At 48.6% G+C, this 12,049-nt stretch overlaps 1 protein-coding gene across 1 annotated transcript in view; it reads left to right on the forward strand.

The window, feature by feature from the left end:
• The window catches only part of LOC143962555 (uncharacterized), a 79,636-nt gene that overhangs the window by 33,012 nt on the left and 34,575 nt on the right, over positions 1 to 12,049 (forward strand). The window contains exons 5-9 of the mRNA XM_077471821.1: positions 1,063 to 1,242; positions 3,800 to 3,880; positions 6,477 to 6,557; positions 9,117 to 9,197; positions 11,710 to 11,790. Coding sequence (XP_077327947.1) covers positions 1,063 to 1,242; positions 3,800 to 3,880; positions 6,477 to 6,557; positions 9,117 to 9,197; positions 11,710 to 11,790 — 504 coding nt within the window. The remainder of the gene's footprint in view (positions 1 to 1,062; positions 1,243 to 3,799; positions 3,881 to 6,476; positions 6,558 to 9,116; positions 9,198 to 11,709; positions 11,791 to 12,049) is intronic.

Genomic DNA, 12,049 nt, shown 5'->3' on the forward strand with positions numbered 1-12,049 from the left:
ATCTTCCCTACTGCTCATTACTGACCTTTGGCTTGCTCATATTCTATGCTTCCCTATGATCCCAAACTGCAACCAATCGTTACTGACCTTTGGCTTGTTTACCAATTACACTTCTGCTCACTCCCTACCTGCTTTATCTGCTTCTGGACCCCGGCTTGTTCCCCTCCTGGTGGGGCGATCCTGAGGAGCACAACCTGGTACTAAAATGCAGCAAAACCCATCCCCTCCATCAGAAGCTCTGGTGAACACCGGTTAGTGCTTAGAGTCCACACCACGGCTGAGCTTGCCTCATCTACCAGGCTGACCTGCTTATATACCTATCCTGCTGTTTGGTGGGAGCCTCTCTACTAATATCATTTGTACTGACGTCCACATCTTCACTACTGCTCATTACCGACCTTTGGCTTGCTCCTTGACTACACTTCCCTATGATCTCAATCTGCAACCGCTCATTACCAACCTTTGCCTTGTTTACCAACTACGCTTTTGCTTGATGCCTACCTGCTATATCTGCTATTGGCCCCAAGCTTGTTCCACTCTTGGCGGAGCAATCTTGAGGACCCGTAACATGGTACTAACATGCAACAAAACCCATCCCCACCATCAGGAGCTCTGGTGAACACCGGATATTGCTTAGAGTCTGCACCTCGGTTGAGCTTGCCTCATTTGCCAGGGTGACCTCGCCTTCAACTTGGGTCTCCTCCACCCTTAGTCCGTGGAGTGGTCCTCTTCCAGGACTGCAGCATAGCCCATCAAGCAGTAAATCTCCAGCACACACGGGGTCCTCCAGAATATTCTTTATTGAACACGCCTGAAAACACAGGGTGACCCTCTGCTGTGCTTCAGCCTCTTAGGGCTTTAATTGATGAAGGCCTTAAGAGGCTGAAACACGTCAGGAGGTTGTCCCGTGTTCTTGTGCATGTTCAATGAAGAAGATTTTGGAGGAGCTATGTGTGTGCTGGAGATCTGCTGTTTTGGCAAACATAGACCTGAGATCGGCAATGGAGATGTGAGAAGTTTGTATCCCACATGATGTTCATTATGGGTCATTTTCCTTCACAGATTCCACCATATCCAGTACCTCCAGCACCTCCAGCTCTCCATCGCCAACAACATCTTCCCAGAGCCCCAAAAGCGTCACAAGTACACCAATGTCTTCAGCTTCCACCATATCCAGTACCTCCAGCACCTCCATCTCTCCATCGCCAACAACATCATCCCAGACTCCTGAAACCATCACAGGTACACCAATGTCTTCAGCTTTCTTACTGGTCTTCCACCATATTTCCTGAACCAGTGCCAGGGGGTCTAGGTATCCTAGAGGTGTCAGTAATACAATTCAGCCGTCTTTGGGGAAGTAGATCGGAGAACGTAAGAAGTCATTTAGAATTGCCAAATAAAAACCCAACGCGGCACAAAATGGCGCCCACACCTCTCTTATCTAACATACACGCTTTTATTCTGATGCCCGATGTGGGGAAAAGAAATAATTTCTACTAAAGTCAGAACCGAGGTTTGGAGGGCTTTTCACCTTTTATTGCCCGCTGAGGCTGACTCAAGAGCTGGAGGGCCTTCCATCTGGGAGATTCCATTGGGATCAAACTGGAGATGAAGGTTTCAGTCTCACAGAGATTTTATCTCCTTATTAGTGGAAGTCGTTTTATAATGTCTCAAGTCTCCTCTTTTGTCTCATAATCTGCTTCTTCTCATAGGATTGGGGTGGGCAATTCATTTTCCAATGGGGCCACGTGAGAAACTGGGAATATATGGAGGACAGAAATTTTAGGTTGAACTTAAATCTGCTGAAGGAAACTTCCCAGGTGTACGGGTGCACAGAACGAGACATGATATATAAAATACAAATCCATATCGGGAACCAACCCGTATGTAATATAGTGATCTAGAACCTCCTTGGGCCAAACATACATGGGGCCAGCAGAGCAGCCTGTCTATGGGAACCCAGTGATGGTTTTTATATTTTCCCTCTATTGTAATTCACTCCCCTGGAATGTGACATCACATCATGTCAATGCCGAGCAGTGCGGGCAAAGATTCCATCCCTTACCTGTTGGGGTGGAGACTAGAACTGGACCTGGCAACATCGTCACACATGCCCTCACCACCATCATATCCTTGTTGCTCACCTCCAATGGTCTACCTCAGTCATTTGTGGTGCGGCGTCACCCTTTCTTCATGGCTGAAGCCTTTTAGAAAGGGCGGAAGTGTGACCACCGTCCAAATGTGTCTGCTGTGTCTGGCCATGTCTCTTCTTGCAGAGTCACCTGAGATGCTGGGCAGATCCCTGGACAATTCCTTGACCAATCTTGCCTTGTGTCTTGTTTGTCTTGAACCCTTTGCTCCTCCCATGAACTTCCTATTCTTACTTTTGCACTTATTGTTTGCCAGATTATTGAGCTCTCTCCAGTGAAGATCTGCCTCTTGTCACTCCTGCTGACGTCCTTATCTTCGCTACTGCTCATTACCGACCTTTGGCTTGCTCCTTGACTACGCTTCCCTATGATCCCAAACTGCAACCAATCATTACTGACCTTTGGCTTGTTTACCAACTACACTTCTGCTCACTCCCTACCTGCTTTATCTGCTTCTGGGCCCCGGCTTGTTCCCCTCCTGGTGGGGCAATCCTGAGGACTGCAACCTGATACTAAGATGCAGCAAAACCCATCCCCTACATCAGAAGCTGTGGTGAACACCGGTTAGTGCTTAGAGTCTGCGCCACGGTTGAGCTTGCCTCATCTACCAGGGTGACCTGCTTATATACCTATCCTGCTGTTTGGTGGAAGCCTCTCTACTAATATAGCTACTGGTCTCCATGCCTGACCCTTGACCATGACATCAAAGCTTGCAAACAGAGTCCATAAGAAAAATGATACACCATTCACCTTCTCATTGGGTCTCCTCCACCCTCAAATAGTGTGTGGAACTTCCTTAATTCCTTGACCAATCTTGCCTTGTGCCTTGTTTGTCTTGAACCCTTTGCTCCTCCCATGGGACTTCCTCTTTTAGCCATGCCTTTGCACTTCCTGTTTGCAAGATAGATTTTTGAGCCCTTTCCAGCGGTGATCTCCCTGTTGTCACCCGTACTGACGTCCACATCTTCACTACTGCTCATTACCGACCTTTGACTTGCTCTTCGACAACGCTTCCCTATGATCTCAACCTGCAACCGCTCCTTACCAACCTTTGCCTTGTTTACCAACTACGCTTTTGCTTGATGCCTACCTGCTATATCTGCTATTGGCCCCAAGCTTGGTCCCCTCCTGGTGGAGCTATCCTGAGGACTGCAACATGGTACTAACATGCAACAAAACCCATCCCCACCATCAGGAGCTCTGGTGAACACCGGTTAGTGCTTAGAGTCTGCACCTTGGTTGAGCTTGCCTCATTTGCCAGGGTGAACTCGCCTTCTACTTGGGTCTCCTCCACCCTTAGTCGTGGAGTGGTCCTCTTCCAGGACTGCAGCATAGCCCATCAAGCAGTAAATCTCCAGCACACACGGGGCTCCTCCAGAATATTCTTTATTGAACACGCTGAAAACAAAGGGTGACCTTCTGGTGTGCTTCAGCCTCTTAGGGCTTTAATTGATGAAGGCCTTAAGAGGTTGAAACGCGTCAGCAGGTTGTCCCGTGTTCTTGTGCATGTTCAATGAAGAAGATTTTGGAGGAGCTATGTGTGTGCTGGAGATTTGCTGTTTTGGCAAACACAGACCTGAGATTGGCAATGGAGATGTGAGAAGTTTGTATCCCACATGATGTTCATTATGGGTCATTTTCCTTCACAGCTTCCACCATATCCAGTACCTCCAGCACCTCCATCTCTCCATCGCCAACAACATCATCCCAGACTCCTGAAACCATCACAGGTACACCAATGTCTTCAGCTTTCTTACTGGTCTTCCACCATATTTCCTGAACCAGTGCCAGGGGGTCTAGGTATCCTAGAGGTGTCAGTAATACAATTCAGCCGTCTTTGGGGAAGTAGATCGGAGAACGTAAGAAGTCATTTAGAATTGCCAAATAAAAACCCAACGCGGCACAAAATGGCGCCCACACCTCTCTTATCGAGCATACACGCTTTTATTCTGACGCCCGATGTGGGGGATATAAATCATTTCTTCTGAAGTCAGAACCGAGGTTTGGAGGGCTTTTCACCTTTTATTGCCCGCTGAGGCTGACTCAAGAGCTGGAGGGCCTTCCATCTGGGGGATTCCATTGGGATCAAACTGGAGATGAAGGTTTCAGTCTCACAGAGATTTTATCTCCTTATTAGTGGAAGTCGTTTTATAATGTCTCAAGTCTCCTCTTTTGTCTCATAATCTGCTTCTTCTCATAGGATTGGGGTGGGCAATTCATTTTCCAATGGGGCCACGTGAGAAACTGGGAATATATGTTGGGCCAAACTATAAACCATAAAGGGGTGCCTCTGAACCCTGGCTGAGACCCCCCATGGTGGCTGAAAACATAAAGGGCCCCCCTGAGCCCTGGCTGGGACCCCCCATGGTGGCAGTACAGGGGACCAATAGCCCTGTGACCCCTGTACATACACCCCTCCTATCCCGGATTAGAGGGGAGCTGCACTGGGGGCCCCCTGGAGTATGGGGCTGAGTTGTAATTGAGACCCCTCTACATACACCCTCCTATCCAGGATTAGAGGGCACTAGATAGATTCCTCCCTGATTGGGCTGGAGAAAGGTTGCTTGTGAGCACATCACCAGAACTCTGGATCTTCTGGCAGGACCACTCTGACCACAGTTGCTGCGCTCCTCCTGGCTTCACTCTCGTGGTCGGCCGTTTCACATTTCAAATACATTATAAACAGGTCTCAATGTGGTTCCATTTCTTGGGTAGCTCAGCTTTGCTTGTATGTCTGTGCTGACTATCTCCAAAGTCCAAATGTGTCTGCTGTGTCTGGCCATGTCTCTTCTTGCAGAGCCACCTGAGATGCTGGACAGATCCCTGGACAATTCCTTGACCAATCTTGCCTTGTGTCTTGTTTGTCTTGAACCTTGAACCCTTTGCTCCTCCCATGAACTTCCTATTCCTACTTTTGCACTTCCTGTTTGCCAGATTATTGAGCTCTCTCCAGTGGAGATCTCCCTCTTGTTACTCGTGCGGACGTCCATATCTTCGCTACTGTTCATTACCGACCTTTGGCTTGCTCATCTTCTATGCTTCCCTATGATCCCAAACTGCAACCAATCATTACCGACCTTTGGCTTGTTTACCAATTACACTTCTGCTCACTCCCTACCTGCTTTTTCTGCTTCTGGACCCCGGCTTGTTCCCCTCCTGGTGGGGCGATCCTGAGGACTGCAACCTGGTACTAACATGCAACAAAACCCATCCCCACCATCAGGAGCTCTGGTGAACACCGGTTAGTGCTTAGAGTCCACACCACGGTTGAGCTTGCCTCATCTACCAGGGATACCTGCTTGTATACCTATCCCGCTGTTTGGTGGAAGCCTCTCTACTAATATAGCATCTAGTCTCCATGCCTGACCCTAGACCATGACACCAAAGCTTGCAAACAGTCCATAACAAAAACGGTACACCATTCACCTTCTCATTGGGTCTCCTCCACCCTCAAATAGTGTGTGGAACTTCCTTAATTCCTTGACCAATCTTGTCTTGTGTCTTGTTTGTCTTGAACCCTTTGCTCCTCCCATGGGACTTCCTATTTTAGCCATGCCTTTGCACTTCCTGTTTGCAAGATAGATTTTTGAGCCCTCTCCAGCGGAGATCTCCCTGTTGTCACCCGTACTGACGTCCACATCTTCACTACTGCTCATTACCGACCTTTGGCTTGCTCCGCGACTACGCTTCCCTATGATCTCAACCTGCAACCGCTCCTTACCAACCTTTGGCTTGTTTACCAACTACGCTTTTGCTTGATGCCTACCTGCTATATCTGCTATTGGCCCCAAGCTTGGTCCCCTGCTGGTGGAGCTATCCTGAGGACCGCAACATGGTACTAACATGCAACAAAACCCATCCCCACCATCGGGAGCTCTGGTGAACATCGGTTAGTGCTTAGAGTCTGCCCCTTGGTTGAGCTTGCCTCATTTGCAAGGGTGAACTCGCCTTCTACTTGGGTCTCCTCCACCCTTAGTCGTGGAGTGGTCCTCTTCCAGGACTGCAGCATAGCCCATCAAGCAGTAAATCTCCAGCACACATGGGGTTCCTCCAGAATATTCTTTATTGAACACGCCTGAAAACACAGGGTGACCCTCTGCTGTGCTTCAGCCTCTTAGGGCTTTAATTGATGAAGGACTTAAGAGGTTGAAACACGTCAGCAGGTTGTCCCGTGTTCTTGTGCATGTTCAATGAAGAAGATTTTGGAGGAGCTATGTGTGTGCTGGAGATCTGCTGTTTTGGCAAACACAGACCTGAGATCGGCAATGGAGATGTGAAAAGTTTGTATCCCACATGATGTTCATTATGGGTCATTTTCCTTCACAGATTCCACCATATCCAGTACCTCCAGCACCTCCATCTCTCCATCGCCAACAACATCTTCCCAGACTCCTGAAACCATCACAGGTACACCAATGTCTTCAGCTTTCTTACTGGTCTTCCACCATATTTCCTGAACCAGTGCCAGGGGGTCTAGGTATCCTAGAGGTGTCAGTAATACAATTCAGCCGTCTTTGGGGAAGTAGACCGGAGAACGTAAGAAGTCATTTAGAATTGCCAAATAAAAACCCAACGCGGCACAAAATGGCACCCACACCTCTCTTATCGAGAATACACGCTTTTATTCTGGCGCCCGATGTGGGGAAAAGAAATCATTTCTACTAAAGTCAGAACCGAGGTTTGGAGGGCTTTTCACCTTTCATTGCCCGCTGAGGCTGACTCAAGAGCTGGAGGGCCTTCCATCTGGAAGATTCCATTGGGATCAAACTGGAGATGAAGGTTTCAGTCTCACAGAGATTTTATCTCCTTATTAGTGGAAGTCGTTTTATAATGTCTCAAGTCTCCTCTTTTGTCTCATAATCTGCTTCTTCTCATAGGATTGGGGTGGGCAATTCATTTTCCAATGGGGCCACGTGAGAAACTGGGAATATATGGAGGACAGAAATTTTAGGTTGAACTTAAATCTGCTGAAGGAAACTTCCCAGGTGTACGGGTGCACAGAACGAGACATGATATATAAAATACAAATCCATATCGGGAACCAACCGGTATGTAATATAGTGATCTAGAACCTCCTTGGGCCAAACATACACGGGGCCAGCAGAGCAGCCTGTCTATGGGAACCCCGTGATGGTTTTTATATTTTCCCTCTATTGTAATTCACTCCCCTGGAATGTGACATCACATCAAGTCAATGCCGACCAGTGCGGGCAAAGATTCCATCCCTTACCTGTTGGTTAGGAGAGTAGAACTGGACCTGACAACATCATCACACATGCCCTCACCACCATCATATCCTTGTTGCTCACCTCCAATGGTCTACCTCAGTCATTTGTGGTGCGGCGTCACACTTTCTTTATGGCTGAAGCCTTTTAGAAAGAGCGGAAGTGTGACCACCGTCCAAATGTGTCTGCTGTGTCTGGCCATGTCTCTTCTTGCAGAGCCACCTGAGATGCTGGACAGATCCCTGGGCAATTCCTTGACCAATCTTGCCTTGTGTCTTGTTTGTCTTGAACCCTTTGCTCCTCCCATGAACTTCCTATTCTTACTTTTGCACTTATTGTTTGCCAGATTATTGAGCTCTCTCCAGTGGAGATCTGCCTCTTGTCAGTCGTGCTGATGTCCTTATCTTGGCTACTGCTCATTACCGACCTTTGGCTTGCTCCTTGACTACGCTTCCCTATGATCCCAAACTGCAACCAATCATTACTGACCTTTTGGCTTGTTTACCAATTACACTTCTGCTCACTCCCTACCTGCTTTATCTGCTTCTGGGCCCCGGTTTGTTCCCCTCCTGGTGGGGCAATCCTGAGGACTGCAACCTGCTACTAAGATACAGCAAAACCAATCCCCTCCATCAGGAGCTCTGGTGAACACCGGTTAGTGCTTAGAGTCTGCGCCACGGTTGAGCTTGCCTCATCTACCAGGGTGACCTGCTTGTATACCTCTCCTGCTGTTTGGTGGAAGCCTCTCTACTAATATAGCATCTAGTCTCCATGCCTGACCCTTGACCATGACACCAAAGCTTGCAAACACAGTCCATAACAAAAACGGTACACCGTTCACCTTCTCATTGGGTCTCCTCCACCCTCAAACAGTGCGTGAAACTTCCTTAATTCCTTGACCAATCTTGCCTTGCGTCTTGCTTGTCTTGAACCCTTTGCTCCTCCCATGGGACTTCCTATTCTAGCCATGCCTTTGCACTTCCTCTTTGCAAGATAGATTTTTAAGCTCTCTCCAGTGGAGATCTCCCTGTTGTCACCCGTACTGACATCCACATCGTCACTACTGCTCATTACTGACCTTTGGCTTGCTCTTCGACTACGCTTCCCTATGATCTCAACCTGCAACCGCTCCTTACCAACCTTTGCCTTGTTTACCAACTACGCTTTTGCTTGATGCCTACCTGCTATATCTGCTATTGGCCCCAAGCTTGGTCCCCTGCTGGTGGAGCTATCCTGAGGACCGCAAAATGGTACTAACATGCAACAAAACCCATCCCCACCATCAGGAGCTCTGGTGAACACCGGTTAGTGCTTAGTGTCTGCACCTTGGTTGAGCTTGCCTCATTTGCCAGGGTGACCTCACCTTCTACTTGGGTCTCCTCCACCCTTAGTCGTGGAGTGGTCCTCTTCCAGGACTGCAGCATAGCCCATCAAGCAGTAAATCTCCAGCACACACGGGGCTCCTCCAGAATCTTCTTTATTGAACACGCCTGAAAACAAAGGGTGACCCTCTGGTGTGCTTCAGCCTCTTAGGGCTTTAATTGATGAAGGCCTTAAGAGGTTGAAACACGTCAGCAGGTTGTCCCGTGTTCTTGTGCATGTTCAATGAAGAAGATTTTGGAGGAGCTATGTGTGTGCTGGAGATCTGCTGTTTTGGCAAACACAGACCTGAGATCGGCAATGGAGATGTGAGAAGTTTGTATCCCACATGATGTTCATTATGGGTCATTTTCCTTCACAGATTCCACCATATCCAGTACCTCCAGCACCTCCATCTCTCCATCGCCAACAACATCATCCCAGACTCCTGAAACCATCACAGGTACACCAATGTCTTCAGCTTTCTTACTGGTCTTCCACCATATTTCCTGAACCAGTGCCAGGGGGTCTAGGTATCCTAGAGGTGTCAGTAATACAATTCAGCCGTCTTTGGGGAAGTAGATCGGAGAACGTAAGAAGTCATTTAGAATTGCCAAATAAAATCCCAACGCGGCACAAAATGGCGCCCACACCTCTCTTATCGAGCATACACGCTTTTATTCTGACGCCCGATGTGGGGAAAAGAAATCATTTCTACTAAAGTCAGAACCGAGGTTTGGAGGGCTTTTCACCGTTTATTGCCCGCTGAGGCTGACTCAAGAGCTGGAGGGCCTTCCATCTGGAAGATTCCATTGGGATCAAACTGGAGATGAAGGTTTCAGTCTCACAGAGATTTTATCTCCTTATTAGTGGAAGTCGTTTTATAATGTCTCAAGTCTCCTCTTTTGTCTCATAATCTGCTTCTTCTCATAGGATTGGGGTGGGCAATTCATTTTCCAATGGGGCCACGTGAGAAACTGGGAATATATGGAGGGCCAAACTATAAACCATAAAGGGCTGCCTCTGAACCCTGGCTGAGACCCCCCATGGTGGCTGAAAACATAAAGGGCCCCCCTGAGCCCTGGCCGGGACCCCCCCATGGTGGCAGTACAGGGGACCAATAGCCCTGTGACCCCTGTACATACACCCCTCCTATCCCGGACTAGAGGGGAGCTGCACTGGGGCCCCCCTGGAGTATGGGGCTGAGTTGCAATTGAGACCCCTGTGACCGCTGAACATACACCCCTCCTATTCAGGATTAGAGGGAGCCGCACTGGGGGCCCCCTGGAGTATGGGGCCGAGTTCTAATTGAGACCCCTATGACCCCTCAACATAACCCCTCCTATCCATGATTAGAGGAGAGCCGCACTGGGGCCCCCTGGAGTATGGGGCTGAGTTGTATTTGAGACCCCTCTACATACACCCTCCTATCCAGGATTAGAGGGCACTAGATAGATTCCTCCCTGGTTGGGCTGGAGAAAGGTTGCTTGTGAGCACATCACCAGAACTCTGGATCTTCTGACAGGACCCCTCTGACCACAGTTGCTGCGCTCCTCCTGGCTTCACTCTCGTGGTCGGCCGTTTCACAATCCAAATACATTATAAACAGGTCTCAATGTGGTTCCATTTCTTGGGTAGCTCAGCTTTGCTTGTATGTCTGTGCTGACTATCTCCCAAGTCCAAATGTGTCTGCTGTGTCTGGCCATGTCTCTTCTTGCAGAGCCACCTGAGATGCTGGACAGATCCCTGGGCAATTCCTTGACCAATCTTGCCTTGTGTCTTGTTAGTCTTGAACCTTGAACCCTTTGCTCCTCCCATGAACTTCCTATTCCTACTTTTGCACTTCCTGTTTGCCAGATTATTGAGCTCTCTCCAGCGGAGATCTCCCTCTTGTCACTCGTGCTGATGTCCCTATCTTCCCTACTGCTCATTACTGACCTTTGGCTTGCTCCTCTTCTATGCTTCCCTATGATCCCAAACTGCAACCAATCGTTACTGACCTTTGGCTTGTTTACCAATTACACTTCTGCTCACTCCCTACCTGCTTTATCTGCTTCTGGACCCCGGCTTGTTCCCCTCCTGGTGGGGCGATCCTGAGGAGCACAACCTGGTACTAAAATGCAGCAAAACCCATCCCCTCCATCAGAAGCTCTGGTGAACACCGGTTAGTGCTTAGAGTCCACACCACGGCTGAGCTTGCCTCATCTACCAGGCTGACCTGCTTATATACCTATCCTGCTGTTTGGTGGGAGCCTCTCTACTAATATCATTTGTACTGACGTCCACATCTTCGCTACTGCTCATTACCGACCTTTGGCTTGCTCCTTGACTACACTTCCCTATGATCTCAATCTGCAACCGCTCATTACCAACCTTTGCCTTGTTTACCAACTACGCTTTTGCTTGATGCCTACCTGCTATATCTGCTATTGGCCCCTAGCTTGTTCCCCTCCTGGTGGAGCGATCCTGAGGACCCGTAACATGGTACTAACATGCAACAAAACCCATCCCCACCATCAGGAGCTCTGGTGAACACCGGATATTGCTTAGAGTCTGCTCCTCGGTTGAGCTTGCCTCATTTGTCAGGGTGACCTCACTTTCTACTTGGGTCTCCTCCACCCTTAGTCGTGGAGTGGTCCTCTTCCAGGACTGCAGCATAGCCCATCAAGCAGTAAATCTCCAGCACACACGGGGATCCTCCAGAATATTCTTTATTGAACACGCCTGAAAACACAGGGTGACCCTCTGGTGTGCTTCAGCGTCTTAGGGCTTTAATTGATAAAGGCCTTAAGAGGCTGAAACACGTCAGGAGGTTGTCCCGTGTTCTTGTGCATGTTCAATGAAGAAGATTTTGGAGGAGCTATGTGTGTGCTGGAGATCTGCTGTTTTGGCAAACATAGACCTGAGATCGGCAATGGAGATGTGAGAAGTTTGTATCCCACATGATGTTCATTATGGGTCATTTTCCTTCACAGATTCCACCATATCCAGTACCTCCAGCACCTCCATCTCTCCATCGCCAACAACATCATCACAGACTCCTGAAACCATCACAGGTACACCAATGTCTTCAGCTTTCTTACTGGTCTTCCACCATATTTCCTGAACCAGTGCCAAGGGGTCTAGGTATCCTAGAGGTGTCAGTAATACAATTCAGCCGTCTTTGGGGAAGTAGATCGGAGAACGTAAGAAGTCATTTAGAATTGCCAAACAAAAACCCAACACGGCACAAAATGGCGCCCACACCTCTCTTATCGAGAATACACGCTTTTATTCTGGCGCCCGATGTGGGGGATATCAATCATTTCTACTAAA

Source organism: Lithobates pipiens, unplaced genomic scaffold (genome assembly GCF_037356315.1).
Source record: "Lithobates pipiens isolate NorthernLeopardFrog02 unplaced genomic scaffold, aLitPip1_a1.2 Scaffold_8, whole genome shotgun sequence".
Classification (NCBI taxonomy): Eukaryota; Metazoa; Chordata; class Amphibia; order Anura; family Ranidae; genus Lithobates; species Lithobates pipiens.